Source organism: Zootermopsis nevadensis, unplaced genomic scaffold (genome assembly GCF_977971745.1).
Source record: "Zootermopsis nevadensis isolate Lab colony 2312 unplaced genomic scaffold, Znev_1.0 Znev_ptg000001l, whole genome shotgun sequence".
Lineage (NCBI taxonomy): Eukaryota > Metazoa > Arthropoda > Insecta > Blattodea > Termopsidae > Zootermopsis > Zootermopsis nevadensis.
The window spans coordinates 14811791-14834510 of NW_028259133.1; the positions used below are offsets into that span (position 1 = coordinate 14811791).

General features: G+C 40.9%; 1 protein-coding gene across 11 annotated transcripts in view; it reads left to right on the forward strand.

Moving 5' to 3' along the window:
* drn (zinc finger AN1-type doctor no) overlaps positions 1-22720 on the forward strand; it is a 35446-nt gene that overhangs the window by 9316 nt on the left and 3410 nt on the right. For 8 of the 11 annotated variants that reach the window (XM_022063227.2, XM_022063210.2, XM_022063259.2 and 5 more), the window contains 2 exons: positions 21337-21727; positions 22478-22655. In XM_022063227.2, coding sequence (XP_021918919.1) covers positions 21434-21727; positions 22478-22655 — 472 coding nt within the window. In that variant the 5' untranslated portion in view covers positions 21337-21433. Of the gene's footprint in view, positions 1-9881; positions 10042-16978; positions 17252-20396; positions 20599-21336; positions 21728-22477; positions 22656-22720 lie in introns of those variants that run through there. The other 3 variants (XM_022063300.2, XM_022063320.2, XM_022063284.2) reach the window with 3 other exon arrangements.

Here is a 22720-nt window from a genome sequence, read left to right on the forward strand (position 1 = left end):
TTCAGTTGAAGATGGCTGTTACGCAACTCCGTTACTGCGGTTTCGCCTGCTGTTATGCTACAGGGCGAACATCCACCTGACAACGTATATCGAGATGGTGAAAGCAGTTTTGCAAGCTCTGTGTACTCCACGAATGAAGTACGTAGTTCGTCTTTCTATACAATGCCGTGGTTTATTTCGTAGTGGCACACTTCAGCGCGTGTGCTCGTGCGTAAGTCTGCGTTTTGATTGAGTCAGTGAGTGTTACTTAGTAAGTTGACATTACAGAAATAACTAGGTTTCTTTTGTTGTGTTGAGAAATAAATTATTTCACCTTCGTAGTCAAATCGAGACAAGATAGTCTTTTGTGCCTGTTAGAAAAATAATTTTCTATAAGATTTCGAAGTTACTGTTTATATTATAATCCTTTTTAATAATGGCCTCCAGTATATGATTATGCCTGATGTAATAAGATAGTGACATTTGTAATTCTTGACTCGAAAAAGCAAAGAGCGTGTAATTATTTTAGAAAGCGGTGCCCTTGATGTAGTTCTGCAGGATTTTTTTTCGTGTTACGTTACCAAAGAAGCGTGATAAGATATTTAACATCTGTAATCCATATAATTTACTGTCGATTGTACGCGTTTGGACTAGCGCTAAGTTTGTCTTGGGTTTGCAGTGTGCAAAGCGGGCAGTGGTGTTGTTTGCCCCCAGGCTCCAAGCTATTTTAAGCCGGCCTCGGTAACTTGTTTAGGGGACAGAAACTCGTGAAGAAGTAACAGTTACATGAGAAGGAATTGTGCGTTATAACAGAGAAACTAAAGCGACGTCTTGGAATACATTGAAATGTCTATGAAATTGAAATCCAAATTTGTACTGTCGTTGCAGCCCTTCGTTTGATACTACAGCTGTTGTGTGTGTCTGTCTGTAACGTAAATTTGGGTACGCTGTTCATGGGATTATTGTTGAGGGCAGCTTTTAACCATTCTCAGTCTGCGTACCTCTTGGTCTCGGAATACGACTTCACTTACATTTTTAATGAGGATTTCTAATCGTGGTGTCAGTTTGTGTTGAAATGCGACGAACTTCTTGGTCTATGAAATGATGCAAGCCGAATTTTGCTAATATCTGGCTGTAGTCTTACTTACTTACAATGTCCTTAAGTAAATACAGGCCAACAACACAGAAAACCACATATTAATATGCTGTGTCTAATAAATGTATTCTGTTAGATTGTAATCATGACTTCACACAAAGGAAATTATTCCCATATTTTATTTAGAATGAAATTAGCTGTATAGTCTCGTCAACTTTAATAGAAATAGACAAATAACGAATCGTTTCTGTTCCACACAGCGTGTGGCCAATCACACAATTTTTAAATTCGTGACATTGTTGTAAGAAATAACGGAAGGAAGACGAAATAAACAGGCGTAAATTTCAAATTCGTAAGAACCCTCAGTCATTAAGAGAAGTATCCAACTGCGATGTATCTTTTTAATGTGGAATTTTGTACACACAGCAGCCCTAGTTTCATTTAACTTCATGAAATACGTTCCATTCTACTCAATTGGCAAACTATTTTACACGTTTGTTAGGTGATCTTAATTTACGGCACGCTATACGTATAGGGAGAGAAAAGACCGAGACAATTGACGGAAGTCAAGCGCAGGTACGCTACGCACTGTTGCGCGGTGTGGCAAGCAAATGAAAGTTTCGGGATCCAGAATAATTAGTGTTCAATTTTGTGATTCATGCATAATAATAATCCGTGGCGTAAGAGCCCTCTGAGAGCCTAAGCCGACTAAGGACGATAAAACCTAGAATATTAGTGTGCAGTTAATTTTGTCGAAAATTCTATTTCCTAGGTTCTAATCCGACGTCGGCGTGTTGATGTTTTCCTTTCAGAGAGCCTTCTCTTCTCATAAGTCAAGCTTCACCTGAGATTAGTCCAGTACTGTGACCAGGATGCTTTATTGGGGGCTTGCAATATAGGCACAGTACACCCACCAGAAATTGGGCACGGCCCTCAGACAGGTCGCGCCCAGTTTTCGGACTACTGTGGTATCGGCTCTGGAACGTTTTATTTTCCATCGTAATGATTTCTTCATATTCTGCGTTGTGAGTTGCTGACGATGGATACGTGAGATGTTGATCCAAACAGTAGTTTGGCTGTAATGAAACAACGCTATTTTTAAGGCTTGTCCTCTGTATTGATCTGTGGAGTAGCGGGAGGAATTTGCTAAGCGTGGCGAGACCCTTTAACATATACGGTTCTACTGCCCATGCTCCTGATCGAACCGTTCTGAATATTACACTTCTCCTGGCCAAGTTTTTCCTCAGTAATAAGCCACTGGGGTACGTGTATTGAAGATATTGATGCAAGGGTCAACGCATTTTCTGGGCTTTGGACAGAACGACGCAATGGAACGTTCCAGTCGGCCTTACCCGATTGTGGGCCGCACAATAAGAGATGGGATAGCTGATTCAGTATGGCGACCGGCTGTGGGGTAGACGATCGTGGTTTAATTCTGGATTGTCCGTGTTTTTTCTCGTCGTTACAATGTTCAGACTGGTTTCGGAGCCCTTGCAACGCTTATCATTTGGGTATCAGGATCCTTTCCTTGGGGTTGAAGCTAAACCATTCTCCTGTTGCCTAGATTAGGAATGTATGGAGGTATTATCTCTACGCCCTTAAGCACCAGAGACAACTTTACCTGTGAGCTGTAGAATACGAGTAATTTCGAACATGGCGACGAAGATAAATTTCCGGTGTCAGTTCCTCTGATGGAACTAACTGTCTTTCATTATGTAACTATTCATCTCATTGATATGTCACTGTAAAAATCGGATTTGGATATTGGTGGAATCTGACTCTGCAGTTCAGATTCAAGTCGGTTGCTGAAAGGCGATGATTTCGTCCGTATAGCAAGATAGCTGCCCCACGTGATACGTGAATTATAGTCGATTTGTAGGTCGAATTGGGTATTTGTCTCATGCTGATTAATGTTAGAATTCTGAGGGTCAGACATTGAGTGGGAAGACCTTGCCTAACACGGTGAAGGCTACTTGTACTCGACCAGGGAAACACCATTAGGAAAAACACTCGCGTACTAGTAATGAAGGTTCAAAGGTGTATTGTCACTCTTCTGTCCTTTCATTCTTGCCATCCAGTACAGTTAAGTTACAAGTACGATGTGATATTTCGACCCCAGACCTTCGTTCCGACGCTTCCGGATTGTTCGCCATTTGATGTGCTTTGACGCACACTTCATGGCTGCGTGTGCCCATTAATCCTAAGCAGCCTTGCCTTTGTACTAAAAATATGCAGCGTAGAAGATTACAACTTCAACAGATGGCGGATTAGTCTAACGTCACGTCCATGGCCAGCAGGCGGTCAGAAATACAGGAATGCTTTGCAAATAAAGTTATTGGAGAAACAGACTCCCGACTCTTGTGGAAAAAATAGTAATGGAGGCCGGAACAGGCCACCAATAATGCTTCTTTGTTCAGAATGACTTCATTTGATTCGACGTTTGATCATTTACCTGCTTTGCACAGGCTATGCACACATAGTGAAGACGAAGGCGTGCGAGACATGTAGCACGCATGGGAGCAACCAGTTTGGAAACCCCCCCCCCCCCCCCGCGATTGCCGCTAATTTGTGTTGAGAACATGAATCATTTTCGACTTGCTTATGTTTGATCCGCTGCTGCATTTGTTGTATTTTCAAATGCTTAGAGGTTTTGTTCTTTGTGCTAGACCACGTTTTTCGCCGAAACAAAAAGAGTTCAGGTCTTATAGAAGATGAGACAACTTCAACAGCTTTTGGACTGAATAAGAACAGGAATTCCTTTAATTTATTCTAATGTAATCGTTACTCTCGTTTTACCTGTCTTATTAAAACCTAATAGTTATACGTATGTTTTAAACCAATCGGATACATGAGAAATTTGTTCAAAATTTTAGTTTTAAAACCTGCAATTTCGGTGTTGGCAAGGCCTTAAGTAATGAGTTGCGAGAATTGGACTGGACCCACCAAGCTCAGAATAGGGCTTGTAGTTGGGGTTTTGTGAACAATGTGACGAGCATTCCTAAACCACTTGATTAACTATTTATTAGCTTCTTAAGGGTTAGCTAACCAGTTTCTAATGCAGTCTGTGTTGGAAATTAAACATTTGCTTTTTCGCCAGCCATACGTCATAAGTGCGTTTGAAATTGTGTAGAAATCGGGAATGATTAAAAGATCAGGCGAGGCGTTTCATCACAGAGAAATTGTTGCACTTTGTCTCTTTCCCCAATCCCCACTCCAACTTCTTAATCGTACCGCTTCGTGCGCCGGCTTTGAAATCGTGTTTCGTGTTCCTCGGGCCGTTTCAGAGTTATTGCTGTCTTTAACTGTACCACCCACAAAGTGACGATGTTTCCAGCTTGGGCAGGTAGGCCAAGCCGCTGGTGTGTACCAGAGGAAAACAAAACGGGATTGCTGGTAGAACGAGTGAAAGTGGAGGCCGATACCTCAGCAAGGCCACCGCTGAAACCAGTCTTGCCAATGCATAATGCTTATGTTGTACAGTACACATTAAATGTGCTTTATCAGTTTAGTTTTATTCAGCAATAACATTCCACGTTTCTATCCTGATTGCAATTCCTGGAAGTGGAATTCTGTATGAGGATGTGGTTCAGTATAGAATCCTGTTACAGGCTCAGGGAGAAAGGCAGTGAGTTATTAAAAACCTGACGATTCCAGGGATTCTCTGTTTTTTTCCAGACCTGGCGCCACATTCGCCCCTTCATATCTACTCGCGGTGTTAGAGGTGTTTGTTGAAACTCGATTGCAAGCAGGGTCACACATTGCTCATTAATTTTCTGTAACAGACTGTATCATTAGTGAGATATACTTGAAGCTGCTTTTACTACAGTAATCTTCCAGTACAATGTTTCTTTTCTTTTCTTTTCTATTGCAATTCGCGTGTATTCCTCCAAGTGTTCATCAGTATGACGCGTCATAGTTCTTGACTTGACGTTCTTAATTAGGTCCTAAGCTGAAAGTTGCTCAGAGCGGCAGGTATTGTAAAATGCGTCAACAACGTGTTTTCTCATGCCTGGTAACTATTTTTCATCAAAAAAGGTTTATACTGTGTTAAAGATAGTAAACGGGCTTCACAAAACATCGGCGGGCCGCGAGTTGCTAACTCATACATTTAACTTTATGCCTACAATTACATATTATCGTCAGCAGTCGTCAAATATGGCAACAGGGCGAAACTTTGAGGTGTTCGTGAAATCAGACGGAATTGTTTAATTGATTTTTAATTGTTAATAGCATTACTATTTACTGTAGATTCAAATATTTTAAGAAAAGTAGGTATTTGTCATAAATACTCGAATCAGGTGAAAGTGAACCACAAGTGTGATAAAAGAACACATTTTTCGAGAGACTGTAAGGTTTTTGTAGTGTACCGTGGTGGCGACTAGAAAGTATGTACGGACAGTTATTAAACTGAATTGTAAATTTTTCGTATTAAGTTTGAGGGATTCCTGCTTCGTGCATAAGTATTCGGTTAAAATTATTGATATCGACTATCGTGTGTTTTTTGTTCTTTTTTCTGGCTCTCCTACCCTAAAATACGCTACAGGTCGCCTGAGAAGGTACCGACCGCTATTAGCTGTGAAAGCTCCCTAAATGTTTGTACACGAAATTCGTTCTCCACTTCTTTGCGCTACGATCACTGATCTTTTCGTGGAAATGAATTACACTCGAAGTAGATTTTGTGACGTTACCGTTAAGAGTGAACTTCTGATAGCCAGAAGACAGCCATCTTCGTACTCACCGCCGTGAGAACTTAAATTCTACTTTACAGCAGCGCTATCATTACACAGCTTTATAAGGGCGTCTAAAAGATACAAAGGTGCAAAAGAAAAGATGTTGATAAGGGCTGATGATAAAAGAAATCGTTTCCGGTTGAAGTTTGTCAAGCACCTTCCATTCAGAGTCGTATTATCCAACAGTAGGCAGTAGAGCCTGCCAAAACATTTTTGATAATGTTTTATTGTATGATAAAACTTGTAGCAGGTGTCTGTCAAAGAAATAGTTACTAAACATCATTTTGATCACCAGTCTGACCATGGAAATCGATACACCCATAACATTGCATCCACCAAGGGCCAGTGAAACGGTGGTCTACAAGGGCCTTAACCCAGCCCTGCTTCCCCTGTCGTGTTATATATTGAGCATTGCTTTTGTGTTTTGGTAGTTGCGATATCGTCTCGACTACGTCATCGATAATGATATCGTCTTGACTACGTCATCGATAATGTAGTTATTTTCCTTTGTTCGAGGTTAGAATTGAGGCGTATGTTTTCCTCGGGCAGTGATACGCTTATTGTTAACAAATCATACCAGTCCATATCACGTCACTGGATAATTGTAACCGTGTCCAGTCTAGAAAAGTGTGTGAGTAGGAAGTGCGTCTGTTTCTTTCGTAATGAACACTGGAAGCTCTGAACAAATTCTGGTTCCTACCGATCTTTACTGCAGTCACCAATAGCGCTTCGTGACCCCGAGAAGTGTTTCCGGGTATTTGTTCCTGGTGACTCAAGAGGACTTGGATATTGGGTCTGACCTTGGAGTGTATTCCGACTCCGCTGGGGAGGTGGTGTATCAATACAGAATTGCCTGCGAATTGGCTTCACGCTATTAGCTGGCTGTTTACTAAGGACAAATTTGAATCTCTGTGTTTGACGTGGATGATGTAGCCAGCCCTCGTGAAGAAAAAGCGTTTCGTTATTTCTAGCGATAATTCATGCACTATATATATATGAAGTTGGAACATTTTCAAAGGTTCCAGCTGCTGCATCGTCCTCTACGGCAGTGGTAAACAAACACATGGCTGCTCTCTTTACTGCGTGTCTTGGGCACACACATCATTGTGCACACTTTGAGACAGCGTTACACTTCTCAGTAAACCGCCTTTCTTGCGTGGGCCTAAGTACGGAGGGTTTCCATTCCCACAGTAATCTTCCTTTTTCTTCATCCACGTGGCAGAAACCCCGAATCGTGTCGATGATTGACGGCGACGTAAAGCTTACAGAAATATTCGTGTCCTTTTGTGGTATTTAAACCGGCGACCTCAGCATTCGCTCAATTCAGCGCAAATTATTAAAACTGGTTTGAAATCATTTCTTTTACAAGTAGTATGTAACGCATTGTGGCATTTGTATGTGGATAGTAAAAAGTTTGCGTTGCCTATATACACAAATTGCGCCACGCTAATGAGCTTTTAGGATTCAGCATCACTTAACATATATTTCTTGGGAATATCGCCTACGACCGTTTTGTTTTGTTTTCGATATTGAACCGTGAATGGTACATGGCAATCATTCTGTTGTTTTCCCCAAAAGAGACAGGAAGGAAAGGAAATTGGATATTCCTGGTTGTTCGATATTCTCAGAATTTAATCCAAGGACTAGAAGTCAGACACATCGCATCGGAGACTTCTCCTTAGTGGTAAAACAGACTGTACGATAATGACACGTCCAAAGACGCGCGGGATGATTAATGACCAATGAGACACTCCAAGATGCGGTGCTGAAATAATTGCGTTTGGTTAATCGCGTTCAGAATACAAGCCTTCGTTATCCGTCGACTCTGAATTAGTGTAAATGTGTGCCTTTAATAAATTATTATTAAACTAGTTTAAATTTATGTGCGTATTTGCCCCCAAAAATGAGTTTGAAGCTTGTTTTCATGATTTCCCCCAGATCGGATTGTCACTTTAACTTCGAATTCAATACTTCGATATCCGTCACATTTTAGGTAGCCGATTCAGGATGGCTGTCTGGGGAGTTGCTGGATTGCCCTACATATGAGCTTAGGTACAGTAAAAACTTAACAAAGTGTAAGCCATATGGAATGGTCCTATCATCTCATGACGTAGGTCCTATAATTCTTTCGATCAGCCTTCTCCAGGAGGCCACAGTATTGAGAAATACGTCACGCGTCTTTTTCGGCCTTCAAAATGTGTGCTAAATTAAACGTGTGTAAGACCGACCGACCATCTAGTGCAATGATTGGCTAGTGTTTATAAGACTTCACAAAAGACTCTGCGTCTTCTTTAAACTGTATCTTTAGACGTGCCTCGTGCCAGTTCTTCCTGCTTGGTTTTGTTGTTCTGCGTCAACACAGGCGAGAAGTTGTAACGCAAATAACGCGAAACTTATGCTGTCTCTTAGGCCAGAGGTCTGTGCTAGCTTGTTTCTTATGACAGGAACAGATCCAGCATGTCATCATGGTTAAATGGTTGCCAGATTCGTGAGGTTTAGATTGTGTATGCAGACTGTGATCTGTGGTAAATAGCACACATCTTATGTAGACGGATATGAGAAAATATCACCTCACCGCGTAATATTAAGCCTTTTAAACAAGTAGTCCCAGTTTGAAGGCATATCATTGTCTATATCTGTTATTGCATTTTTTATTTTTCCATTTCAAATAAAATGCTTCGGCTATTTATTACTCGAAGAGTGCCTGGAGTGTACCGCAGGAACATGAGACAACTGCTTACATTCCTTATCAATGTTAATTTCAGTAAAGCTTATAGGCCTAATCATTAAATGTGTACTCTTTAATATGCCAGTAAAATTTACCCTAATAAGAAACACCTTAATAAAGACTCGAACCAAGGACAGTTTTCGTGTCTGTGACCTTAGGGCCTGTAATTTCCTCTGCGAAACGCACATATTTTGCCTTGGCTTCGTTCTTTTATCGCAGTTACGCTTCTGTCAACTGAAACCATTCTTGTCAGGACTCGAATCCAGGACAGTTTATGAGTGTCGAGGTCTTTGTTTCTGTAATCTCCTCTTCGAAGTAAAAAACTCTGATCCTGTCGCCGTTGTTGTATCTTGTTAAGTTTCGGAGTTAAAGGAACCGCCCTTCGGAAATCGAACTCAGGACACTTTTCCCTGAGTTCTAACCTTCCAGTGTTGTCTCATTTGTCTTAGGGAATAATTACGCCAGGTTTCTTCTCCACGAGCCACAAGCGAACGAGAAAAGAAACATGTGAACCCTCAATTTCTGGTTTACATATGACCAGTAGATTCTGCAGTATTTGCTAAGGGGAAATACGACAGTTTCTTACAAATTCATCTTCTGAAACTCAGGACAGTTTTCGGATTTGTGACCTTCATTAATCAGATCCTTTCTCAGGGACAAACGAAATTTGCCTTAGCGCCATTCTTCCCTAGTGCTTACTATCCGAACAACAAAAAACACCTTTGCCGGGAATCGAACGAAGGAAACATTTTTCTCTCACCCAGGGATGGACTCAACAGCGCCGGGGCAAGTATACTAAAACCGGACGTTATTTTTAAATAAGGGCAAATGAAATTGTAAAATTTTCGTCATGCCTCTTTTCATTCCTTTTAAATTTATTTCCTTCTTATAGAGAAAATATTTAATATTAATTTATGCTTTTTACAGTTAGGATGAAATGTAACCAAATTGTATCTTTGAGTAATTCTCTTTGTATTATTTTTAACTAAAAAATGTGTAAATATAACGATATAGAACGATACTGGTCAGATCTTATATGAACACCTGCGTATACAACAGTGTAATAAGTATTGGAATTCCTAAACCAAACGTGCAACAATATTGACTGAGCATGCCGTAAGCATCCATCCATCCAATGGCTCTGGGAGTCAAATCAGGACTGAGTAGAAATTGTGCAGAGTCAGTGGATGGATGCCGTAAGGCTCATTTCTTATGCATGCAGTATAATAGACTGAATAAACCGTATTGCACTTAATTCCTTTAGTAATTGTTGCGTCGTAGTTTCATTCGGCATTGACACATTAGTGGTATTGGCGTCAACAATCCGCTTTTGTCATTGTGGAAAGAGCTGAGCTGTGAATCGCTTGTAGACGAGATACTTTTGTGCTTTTAAAAGTCTTTTACATTAACCAAAGTACTTTTCTTCTGTGAATTACTAAGAAATTCTTGACTTGTTCTTCACTCTCTCCATTTTATTTTGCCGGTGGATATCTTGAAGAAAGAGTGAGGTAAGGGCATCGTATTTATTATTGCTTATAACATTTACATTTGTGAACTATGTGGAAGAGAATTATGCTTGTCTTCTTTCTAACACAAATTCAATTTTTTATCCCATTGACTTGTTTGTTTACGGCATTATTTATAATCAAATAATTAAACAGTGTGGGATTCGAGTTTCTAAAGCAACAAGACATGTTAGTAGCCGAAATTCTTGATGAAACTGTTTAAACCCTTGAAAGCCTGGTGGTAAGTATATATACCACTTGCCTGCTTTAACAGTCAGTAGCTATTATGCATTTGTCGGATTCGTTTGATTCTCAGAGTAAAGAGTGATAAATCGTATCCTTTAAATGCATTAACCGGTTGATCTTTGTAATGGTGAAGTGTAATGTTTCCTGTGCGGTACGGACTGAATTTTTCCAATGATATTTAGACGAACTTCGGCATCAAATGGTTAATAAATGGGGCCACTGTTACGAAAGATAATTCTGTCACTTTATATTTCTTTTTCCATGAACTTTGTTGTAGTTTTTGAGCGAGCTGCAAATAATTCATTTTATTTTTATTCATAACCTGTGTGCTATATAATTGATGAATAAACTGAAATGCACTGCTTAACTTCGAAGGTGCCGCTGTCGACACCGCACAGCAGCAGCCGTTCGGGGGTGGACGCGATGTTGGTGTTTGTAAAATGGAGAATGTTTTTAATTTGGGAGCATGTGATTGAGGTTGGGTATCCAACAAGGCCTCGCAGATCTGAATTGAGTTTTCCGTTGAGAAAATAAGATCGGGAAGTACTCTTGCTGGTTCGGTTCGCTTCGATGTAGTGTGCGCTGGCCTTCCTTCCACCGCTTAGAAGCGGATGTCCACGTTGTTAACGCAATGAACACCTTGAGTTGCGTGATGCAGGAACACGTGATAAATTGAACAAATCCTTTAGGAATTAATGTGAAATAAAAAGTGTTAATAAATTAATATAAAAGGCTCATAACCTAATGAACAGTACAGATTAAATTTACAAAGTTTATTAAAAAACTAAACAAAAGTCGGTTGCCCGGTTACAATACCTTTATGGAAGAAACAGTAATTGTTACGTCATAGTTTTCGTCGGCTTTGTTTTATTAGTGTATATTGACGTCAACAGTCGGGAAGAACAGCTATATTCCCTTGTAAGATAGAATGCGGTAAGATAACTTATACATAATGTTGAAACAGTTCAATGCCCGTTATCTAGTTTAATTTCTTCACCCACTTGGTTTCAGCCTGTTAAGAAAGACTGCGTTATGTTGTTTGTAAGTTTACTGATATTTCAATCCACCCTCTGCCCCATCGATAAATGAAGTCACCGTAATTTACTTCTTCACAACGACTTTAAACTGATTTGTTGGTTGTATTAATGGTGGAATTCGCCCTCCTGGTCCTGTGAACTTGGATTTTTCAGACCCTAGCTCGCGTGTTTTGTGCTACCTGTGACATCATGATGGTAGGTTTGTTAACGTTTGACAGCACCCGTCACTGTTCAGCGTAATGAAGGACGTCAGATCAAGAAGTGGGACTGAACGGGTGCGAACCCCCACAACAAATTAAACCTACTGAAATATGGCGCTCTTCCATTCTGATTTTAATAAATTACCATGACATTTCATAAACGTTAATTCATAACTTCGTTGGCCACGGTTCGATGAGAAGGGCGAATGTGGCCGCAGATACGGAAAAGGTTCAGAACCCCTGATTGTCGTGTTTCTGTTAAAGAAACGCCACTGAACTTGAAGCACAGGTAGTTTTAAAGCGGCAGCTTCGTGAAGGTCGTTCAACTCCCAACCAAGTCGATTTCTGTCCGTTGACAGTCTCCCCCATTTCAGCATTACGTGACAGTGATGAGCAATGTTCGAGCTTTTAGCGGACGTATTCATGTTACGCTTTGTTAGAATTTATCGCAGATCGGTGATTCTGCTAGAAGAGATACAGAATACCACTTCATGACGAATTTATTTTCCGCATGCAATTTGAATGTACTTATGGAATTATTGTTAGTGAATTCGGTTCGAGGGTAGACATAAAATGTTTCATTACGTTCGTAATTAATTACCTAATACACTTGTTTTGCTAGCTTCATAATTCGTACTCTTCGCCAGATATTATTAGGGTTTTAAGGTCAAGGAGAATAGATTGGCATGGCTTGAGTCATGCAGGGAAATCCATACAAAATTTGCCCGAAAATCCGAAGGTAAGATACGACTTTGGAGGCCTAGTCGTAGTTGGTAAGATTATATTAAAACTGTAGTGTGGGTAGAAACATGGCTCATCATATGGTCTAGTGGAACACCATAATGAAAGACTTTTCTGGGTTGTAGCGCCTTGTAGTGTGGAAGAACCTTGCTGCCTGCATTATCAGGGCGATGGCCTTGTTGATGGAGGCAGCCATCTTCGTACTCACCGCTGTGAAAACCCCAAATCCTCGTGAAAGACTGAGCGACTGTTGGCTTTTAGAAAGGACCGTTGGCAGTTTAATAGCAAACTTGAAATTTGGTACTATAGTAAGTACAGCAAGTTGGAATCTGTGAAGAGAATGTGTTTTGGAGGGGCTTGAGTACTTTCTCTGTTCTGGTGTTTAATGCACATTGTAGTGTTCATACGTTACTTCGTTCCGCTATGTCGTGATGGTTACTTTCAATTTCATTGTATAAATAAGAAACATGTTCTTCTTTACTTATTTGATTCAGTTAGCCATCTTGTGTGTGTTTCATTAAGACACGGGAGACATCATTAGCCATTTCAATACCAAATTCCCGCATTGGCACGTTAGTTGGAAAGTTGAAATGCCGTCGTGTCCGCGCAATGTCTCGTAACTCAGATCAAATAAAATATACCATTTTGATACACATTACACGAGGAGGAGAAGAGACATTTCTTCACATCGGAGACGTGTTATTGTTCATCGTGTTTAATATTGAGCTCTTAATGTCGGTCGCGCATTCCTGTTGAGGGAACTAACCCCACGCAACAAGCGAGCTGGCTTGCACGTGGTGCAACGGCCATCGACCTGCTGGCTGGTCATTCTCCGTTGCGACGAGCGCTTGTCTGCCGTATTAATAAACGTGAGACGCAAATATTAATTGGATCTCTTTTGTTGTGTTTAAGGGTATTCATGATCATAACAAATAAAAATATGAAGGAAAATAATTGGGTTTTTTTGTTCGTAATTAGTATTGATAACTCAGATGAAATTGTCGTTTTTGCTTTCCTTGATTAAAATATGTTTTTGGTCCGTTTTTGTTTTGTACATAAACAGTAAAGCTTTAAGTGTAGTCTCAGATAGCAAATAAAAATAATACCAGGTAAATCAGTACAATTATCACCAGTGACCCTTTAAATCCCAGTGGAAATTATATATATATATATATATATATATGCCGTAGGACTGATTTCTGAAATATTTAGATGGGCATCGGCTTCAAAGTGTGAACGTCAGTTTCTCAGTTAAAGAAAATTAAATATGAAACCTGAAAGGGCTAGAGACGCAGGTTTAGATGTAGATGGTATAGAATATATTAAGTGGATATTCCAGAAATAGAGCTTGTGGTTGTGAACTCAATAATGAACCTTTGTGTTCGATATGAGACGAAAAGCGCCTGAGGTAAATTCTGCACGAAATGCACAATTTTGACATTGCGTTTAACCCACTGCTTTTAAGATGGTTGTATTTGGCATAAAGGCGAAGTTCATGAATTTGGTGTCTATTCTTGGTTTGAAATCGCTGGTTTTGTGATGGTATCGCTCGATGAGCCAGCTTTGCGTGCCATTGTTTTGGCCCACGCAGTAAAGCCAACACTGGCGTCACCTTGTGAAGTGACGTGTCTAAGTGCTGGTTGTACAGCTGAGATAGAATCGCGAAGTTATGGTGCTACTGGTTTAAATTGCACTGTAATGAACACTTTTACGCATCGGATTCTGTTTACACTCGGAAGACCCTCGCGTTTATTGGCCCGGGGGTATTAAAATGGACCTTGTTTCAATATTATTGTATGGTGTGGATTGGATTCATCTGACCCAGGATGGGGACCTATGGCGGACTGTTGTGTAAATGTTAATGGGCATTTGTGAAGTATTTCTTGCCTGGCAGAGTCCACTGTTGGCTTTTCGACGTTAGGGCACGAGACATTCTGACTGAGAAAATTGTCACTTGTTGTTGACGAGCTGCTAAATGTAAACGTGGATGCAATATTCGCCGATGACGTAATTTGAGTTTATCCTTCAACTTAACGGGCCAGATTTAACTCAGCTTGTACTGTCGTTCGAGTATGTATTAAAAACCGCAATCCAAGATGACAGATTGTTTTAAATTGATGTGTTTCTCACTTGAAATAATTGTTCCCCTTTGCAAACCTGTGTTGTAATATTTGTGTATAAGGTAATGGAATATCTCCACGGAATACCTCAATACGATATGAATTCGTGTTCGTTCAGAGCCTTCCTCCTACTGATTCCGCTAAAAAAACCAGTAAAACATTCCATTGTATGCCATTGAAAGTTTGTCCAAACTGGTTTATTAATTTTAGACGCAAGGCTCCTATACTACGAGAGGCCCAAGACAATGTGTTTCACCTTGTACCCGCTCTAACCTGTTTTCGCTTTGTTATGTCTGAATTTATAAACTCTTCGGGGATTTTTTCAGTTAAAAGTTATGCCACTGTTGCCCATTGTAAGTCTGTTTGAGAACGTATTTGCGTCTTGACGTTCGATTCTGTTTGGGGTGCGTGTGTGTGGAGCAAAAGTAAACACAGATAAGGAACACGGACAGATAAGAGACATAGCTAGTTCACAATCTCACGATACGTACTTGAATGCGTTCAACATCGAGCTGGATTATTATTCTGTTACAGGAACATGGTGTGAACTACACTTAAAAGTGTTTTTTTGACTGTCAGTTTCGATGAAAATGTTTTTCGCGTCCTGGGCACTCTCCGCTCCGTAGACAATCTCAATAGAATGTAGTTGGTCATCTTGACGTCGGAAGTGTTTTTCCTGGTTTGCGTCATTGAAACGTCATCGCTGTCCGAACCTGCGAGTTTCCGAGCTGGTGGCCTGACGTCATCAGTGCCTTCGTACGATTAGCTGTTCGCAGAACTGAGCTGTCATGACTAAGACCCGTAGAGGATGAACTAACTATATTGCAACATTTTCGTCAGTTGTCCGAGAATGAACGATTCTTTTCTTCCAGATCATTGACACCGGAATTCGCGCAAGGCTTATCGATATCGAGCGCCACAGTCCTTTCAATGCCACGTCACAAAGGTCTGTTCGACCCATTTTCACTTCACTTTTGTTTTTGGAGACCTGTACTGTCTTAACGAGAAATTCAGGCACTTGACTTGAAACTGGGGCATTCGATTCTTGTCATATCCTGAAAGATCACCACCGTAGACTTTACAGCAATAAATCCGTTTAAATTCACCTTCCGTCTTAAAAATATAACTAGCTTTTTTCTCGTTTATTTTCAACAAAGATTTTGTGTTGTAATATTTGGCATCCATTTACCTTTTCAGTAAAGGGCAGAACCCTTTTGGCCTGAAACATACCGACGGGGCCCTGAGTGACTCCAGGGACATACAATGGCAGTGGACCCCGGTTGGTTTTAAGTGTTACAAAGTGAAGGCCACTATAAAAATGGCGTCGTCTGTATTGTACAGTACCCGCTAGAAAGTTTTCTTTCTAGTTGTATATTCTCGGAATATTCAGAGTACTATTACAGAGATAAATTCCGTTGTACTGCATTTGTATTCTGATACTTTGTTACCATCTTACTCTTAATCATTACATTCAGGCTTAAGTTTTATAGACACATGCCACTTCATTCACAGATCTGAGATTAGCGTTTTAATTTTAGTTCAATATGAATTCTAGTGAATTTTCTGACGTTCTCTAGGAAATCTTACTTTAGTTGTAACTGAAATACAGGCGCTTCCGTGATTTTCTTCAGAGGCGAATTTCGTTAGAGAGAGAGAAGACGGACAAAGTAACACCGGGATACAGCAGCCAGGTTCAGAGATTATAGCTGCAGTGTACGTACCGTGTTTCGCCTGTTTAAAAAGATTAAGCCAGTGGCTACAAAAATGTGAGTTGAGGGTAACTGCTAGAAACAAAAAATGCCGTAAAATGCAATAATACTGGTATGTTGTAAACGATACGAAGTGCATTGTTTGATAGTACCAGCTGGTTCCCACGTTAACTAGGAGGCTCGTGGGCTTCATCAGTCAGTGGTGCCAACGTCACGAACTCCGGATGCTGTACCGCTAGACGATCATTTGTCTTGAAAATAACACAAAACACGTATTTTGCCGGAACGTTGCGAAAACCAATATGTTTATCTGTAATTAACGGAAGTTGTTTTAATGCGGAGACATGCGGTAATAACGAGAACTCCCTTGAAGAACATCTCTTAATTTTCCTTTGTTCGGTGTTCATTTCAGTAGATATGAAGTATTATGAGCAAAAGGGCCTTAACTTTTAAAGCACAACTCCACCCGCAAACCCCCACCCCTCTTTCATTTCCCCACTCCCCAAAATGTAGAATGTCCATGAAACTTACAGGTGACAATGAGAACGGCGATATCATCGTGTATAAAGCAGCTGCAAAGAAGGCCTAATAATTTTCTCCTTGTAATAAAAGAAGCACACCATAAGTAGTCCTTTTTATAGTGGTGATTAACCACCCGATAATTTAACCTGTACTCCACGTGGAGGTGAGTGTTCAGTTTTATGCTACGAACGCTTTACCGTCGGTACACATGTGGTAGAATGTCCGAGTGGACCTTGTGGAAGACAGAGAAATCCACACACCTGCCTAATTTTCTAGTCGGTTCTCGGTCACGTGAGACGTTTCATCACGTGTGTATAATGTGTTTGCGAGTGGAGTTCTGCTATGTTCATTCTGTTTTGTTGGCGTCACTGCACTGGGAGGTGGACATTTGCTTCGTCAGTCAAATGACGTGTTTGCAGTCGTAGCTGCACGGCTTGTAGGGAGGGTAGTTGGCGGAACTTCCGATCATGGCTGACTCAGTACGTTCAGAAATCGAGAAGTGATGCGCACTTCTGTGCAGCTCGTGGTATTGTTCTATTGTTTGGTGAATTACTAAACAGTTTTTGTGGCAAGTGTTTGCTGAGCAACATAATGGAATTAGTCTAGTTTTGAGACTGCAGAATTATGGTTGTCATCAGGTATGTGTAGGCTGCTTATAAAAAGTTGATAAAAGTATTAGCATGTATTTCTGTATGTGTTCGGGGCCACGCAGGGTGTGATGATGCGTGCCCAAAATACATTAGAGTCATCAAACTTTTTTTAATGTGCCTCGCATAGTCGCCCAGATGTCTTCGTACCACCATTTGTTGCATGCTCAAACCCGTGTTGGTAGGATTACATTATCATTAAAAATTACATTCAGACCTTCAAGACATTGAGAATGGACACTCGTCTATTTCTTTGTGGTACAGCGGATTGTTTCATTCATTAGAAAATGTTATTGTGAATTGAAGTTTTTGCGATGTGAATACAGACAGGCTCCTGGGTTCGCCAGATAATTTCATCTGTGTCGTATTGTGTGCATTAGTCATACAGTAATGCCCCATTGTAGTCCACTCATATTTAAAAATTAATTTGAGATAATTTTATTGTTTTCCTAACCATATTAATCGAATGCAAAGAGATTAAATGTGCAGTCAGTGGTGTTCTCCGAGATATGGCCCTGAATTTACAGTGAAACGTAAAAGTGAACTACTACTTCAGCCTTTTGTCTACGATACTGGCAGTAATGAATCCCATGTAAGTTAACTACTAGTTAAAAACATATCGTAACTGAAGTCTAACGCATTCCATAGACATTGGATTTTTAAGTGGGGTAATTCTGTCTGTTTTACAGTGTTCTGAATTTTTTTTTTACTACGTGTACTTTAGTGGAACTTCTTACAAGAAACTTAAATGTGTAGGACCCCTTGTGTATAAACATTTTTATTATCTTCCATGTCATGATAAATTGCCGTCAGTGTAAAACGGATTTTCTTTGTATTCGTTTAGACGATTATTACTTGGTAATTATTTTATATGCTGCATCGTGGAAGTGCAATACCAGCATGCTTTTTTGCCTGGTTGGGTTTTTGTGAACCTTTGGCAATTCAAAAAGCACTGTTGAAGTTTTGGAACAGTTTGATGCATAAACAGCTGCTGTATTTAGAGTGCAGTTAAATCTCCATTTCCTTGAAACTTCATGTACGTGGACGTCGGTTTCTTACTGCGGCCATGCAATAACCCGTGGAGATTGCTCCGTGTCGGGCTGTATTGCAAACCCGTGTATGTTGAGTGCGCGTGCGTGCAGGGGAAGTATTGTATTGCCCCCACCTCATCGATAGTCAGCATTTGGTGTAGGTGATTATCTAGAGGGGTAAACAGCTCAATGTTAATGTCGAATATGTCGTTTGAATATTACATTTTCAAGGTCCGAAAATATTTGTTTCATGCCCCAGCCAGACTAACGTCTCACTTTCCCTTTCGATGCCAAGGGTACAGGGCTACTGCACTGCTTCTTTTGTTTAAGAAGATGGCATTGCCGTCTTCTGCAAGTGCAATGGCAGCAAACTGAAAAAGAATTGTTTTGAGCAGTTGCTCCAGGGTTATTGAAATTAAAACGTTCGCACATTTGATTTTATGTAAGCAGTACAATATTTTGTACTTAATATATATGAAAACACGCTAAATGGCTTGTGTGTTTTGAAGTGTACATACAAGGAAAGTAAAAATTAACTCAATTTTCCGTACACTAAAATCCCGAGGTCCCGGCATTGCAGTTTTGATCTTCATGTTGTGCGCGTCGCCCGAATTACGCAGATTGTTGATATTTTCTGGTCAGTTAGGTTTTGAACTGTCTGTCATTCAAGCAAGGAACATTATACTTCTGGGTTAAACAATAATCACTGCCCAGCAAATTTTTAAATATGAAAATTCAGTCTATTAATTCTTAAAACCTTCCAGTTATTCCCCTAGATTCAACATTTTTTATTTTATTTTTTGGTTTTGTTATGAACCGAGTAACTAACTATTTAGGCAATGGAAGTGAAGTATCTGCCGTACAGGATGCTCGCTTCCAAAGAAATATTCTGCAGTGTGAATACGTTTATCAGTTTCAATAATGCGACGCCGTACGAGGAGGTCACTATTTTTGTTGAAGTAGTCTTCTCGTCGCTCGAATTTATTACGTGGTTCATTAAATTTGGACCCGGTGCCCCAAGTTGTTGGAAATCGTAGCCACGGTGGGTTGTATTAAAAGGAAGGGGTCTCAGGCTAATGGTCATTTCTTTAACGGTGGGTGATGAAAAGGCGGGAGAGCAGGACGTGGAATACTGATTTGTTGACAAGTGGTTGGGATTAAGGACGTGTTTTGCATTAAAGGGAAGCAGTACAACCCCACATTAATTACACAAACAATGGCATGTATGTTTTTTATCTTCGCTAAGTTCTGGATTTGGAATTACAATTCTTTGTTATATTTGCATGAAATAAATTTTACAGCTTGATTGTAGTTAGTCGGAACGATAATGAAATGCACCTAGAGTTCCCGATGTCCCCACATACGCAGTGTAGCGAACTTTAGTATTCATGGGCGTAAAAGCTTATTTCCAGTTTGCAGGTATCATACATTGTGGCGTTCTGTATATATGCTACAGTAATCAGCGCTCCTAGTTACGATACCCGACCGCTGGGCGGTGCGGGGATGCTGTGACAAGTTGTTTGCTTCTATTCTTCTGTTTTTATCGTTTAGCACGTGTTGGCCTCGTGAGCGATACAAATACGTACTTAGCACGGTGGCTGTTCGTAAAGTTGGCGGCTGTGATAAATTTCTGATTGGAACAGAACGGACGCATGAAACCGCAGTTGGAAATTGCATTTATTTAGAAACGGGTCAGCGAAGAAGTATTTTTACGAAAGACTCAACGCCAGAAACGTGTTGGCTGCATGGTTTTCGTGAAACAACTATTTGTTGTTGCTCTGAACGGAAGTTATTTTTCAGATAAGTTTTACAAGATGCATTTCATTGTAATTAAACTTCACGCAATAAATTCTCGCGACCCACAGGTGAAAACAGTCCATCATAATGAAAGAGATACTGGTCAGAAAACGGAAGTTGTGTTGCACACGAATTATTTTCTTGTGGAATAGTTGCATTGCGTTTGCAAGGTGAAAACTTGTGAGAGTCGGTAACTCTGTAACAGAAGATCCTCTAGAATGGGCCGACTTCTTTGATTCCGGCCCCACAGGACCAGAACTCGCTGCAATACCAAGCAACTATCATTACACACCTTCTCGTTCTCGCAGCTCACTGTCCGGAGCTCCCATATCGCTCGACGGGATAAAGCACAACGCACGAGGCTGCTCGGTCTAGTCACAGCCGAAGGCCAGCCCGCTGCCTTGTACTGTGATCAGCAAGGTGCGGACGAGTACTTCGACGTTCCAGCCGACTAATGCAATGGTTACCAACCTCAGCCCAGGCCGTCCCAGCGGCTTCCTGAGGCGCGAGGTAGGACCAAGTAACAATGAGAGACCATGCGCCAAAACAGAGCAGCCAGGACGTGCAAGACCTGAGGAACCATCCTCACCATGGTCGATACGACTCGCACAGATTTATCAGGACCCGACGCCGCCATCACCGGATTCTACGGCTACTACTTTGGCTAGACGTGGGCTTTGGAATTGACTAGGATACGGCGATGCCTCCCTATTGTCATATATTTAAACACCATTAATTTTGTCATTATTTACATATTTAACTCTTATTTCTGTAATTTTTCTCTTGTAATGAAAAAGTTATTGTGGGAGCCCGTGGGATTCCCACGTGGGGCCCTGGGCCTTCGACATACTCGTCCACAAACGGGCCTTCCATGTGTGTATAATCAGGAGTGGAATCTGGGAGTCGGTAGTCGTCAAAAGTTCAAGGGCTGACACGTGCGTGTGTTACTGAAATTGTTACATTTTATTATGAAGGAATTCCTGACTTTGGTTGAACTCTTTTCAATCGCCGATTTTCTGGTATTAAAATTGCAGTTACCCGTTCGCGACTGTAATCTTGAGACTTGCAGGGTGAGGAAGTGAGGTGAAGGAGGAATGATAGCATCTGCTATGCAGTAGCCTTTAACACTTCGGACTTCCTGCAATCCTTGCAAGTCTCGAGTACAGTCACGAACAGTAGATGTGCAAGTGTCTTGTTCATTAGTTGAATTAATCATGCTAAAGTGAGTTTTTTTCTTAATTGTTTAAGGTGACCCATTCCTGACGGGGTACTGACTAGGTATCTGCAATTATTTGTTCCTGTGCGTGATTTACCCCGTCGCTGTCTGGAGGAAACAGAAGTTAAGATGGAACGTGAGTCAAACCCGATGCAGGCAATGTGCCGTTCGGGCTGTGGGTTTTATGGCTCACCAGCAACAGATGGACTGTGTTCATTGTGTTACAAGGAGGCACTGAAGAAGAAACAGCAGCCGCCCAACACAACACCTAGCAGCACAGGCAGCGGCGGTGGTTCAGCTACAAACTTCGTATCCACCACTGGTCCCAGTTCTGTACCAGTGGCACCAAGCAGTATTGATACTGCTCTGCCCACCATACCAGTCATTGTGCCACCCACATCAACCACCGACCTTATGAAAGATGTGAGTTACCAGTATGTTTGTCTTGATACCAAATTTTACATCACCCTGAGAATCATTCAGTATATGTTTTAGGATCTCCTACAGCTTATCTTTTCACAGAATTGTAGACATGCGCTACTGTAGAATCTTGAATAGTCAATAGTGATATTTGTAATGATATCAGAATCAAACTGATGTAACAAACGGTAGTTATATGCAATGTGTGTATAATTCTCTTGAAAATGTGGTTATTACCTTCACCCTATCCCTGTTCATCCGCATGTAACAACTGTTGAATGACTTTTATGTTGGTGATAATTTATAGACATTTCTAGGTTCTGTTCAAACAAGGAGGGCATTTTATATGGAGAGCTACATGTGAACATGCCATAATTATACTATTTATACTTTTCCTCGTTAACATCGGCAGTGGATGGAAGTGAGTGGTCAGTTTTATGCTATGGATGATTTACCGCTTGGGAAATGAACTTTCACTGCCCATTTCATATGTTGGTTGGGCTAAAGAACAAGTCTGGATGTAGTGAAGAGAAGAGTCCTTGCCCCTGGGGCTCAAGCCCAACTCGTGCATCTCGTACCCAGTCAATATACTGACTAAGCTGTCTCGGCTCATTTAATTTCAGTTGTGGACTGAGGAACTTCTTTAGCTGAAAAATAAAGTTAATGTTTTTAAAGTGACTGCTGTGTGTTGCTATCAATTTCAGTGCTTTTGATACATTTTTCATGTGTTTGAGAAGTTTTGCTTCATTGCAGAGTGTGGATGGAGAGGGTGCCGTTGGAGGCGGGGGAGGCGGAGGAGGAGGTAGCAGTGCCGAAAGTTCTGTGAGCAGCGGAGACGTCGACGATAGTTTTGACGGGAAGGACTCCGATAAAGAAGGGAAGAAAAAGAAGAATCGCTGTGCAGTGTGCCGGAAGAAGGTTGGCTTAACTGGTGCGTGTCATTTGTCATTACCTTCATCTTTATCATACACACACACCTCACAGTTTCAAATTTCT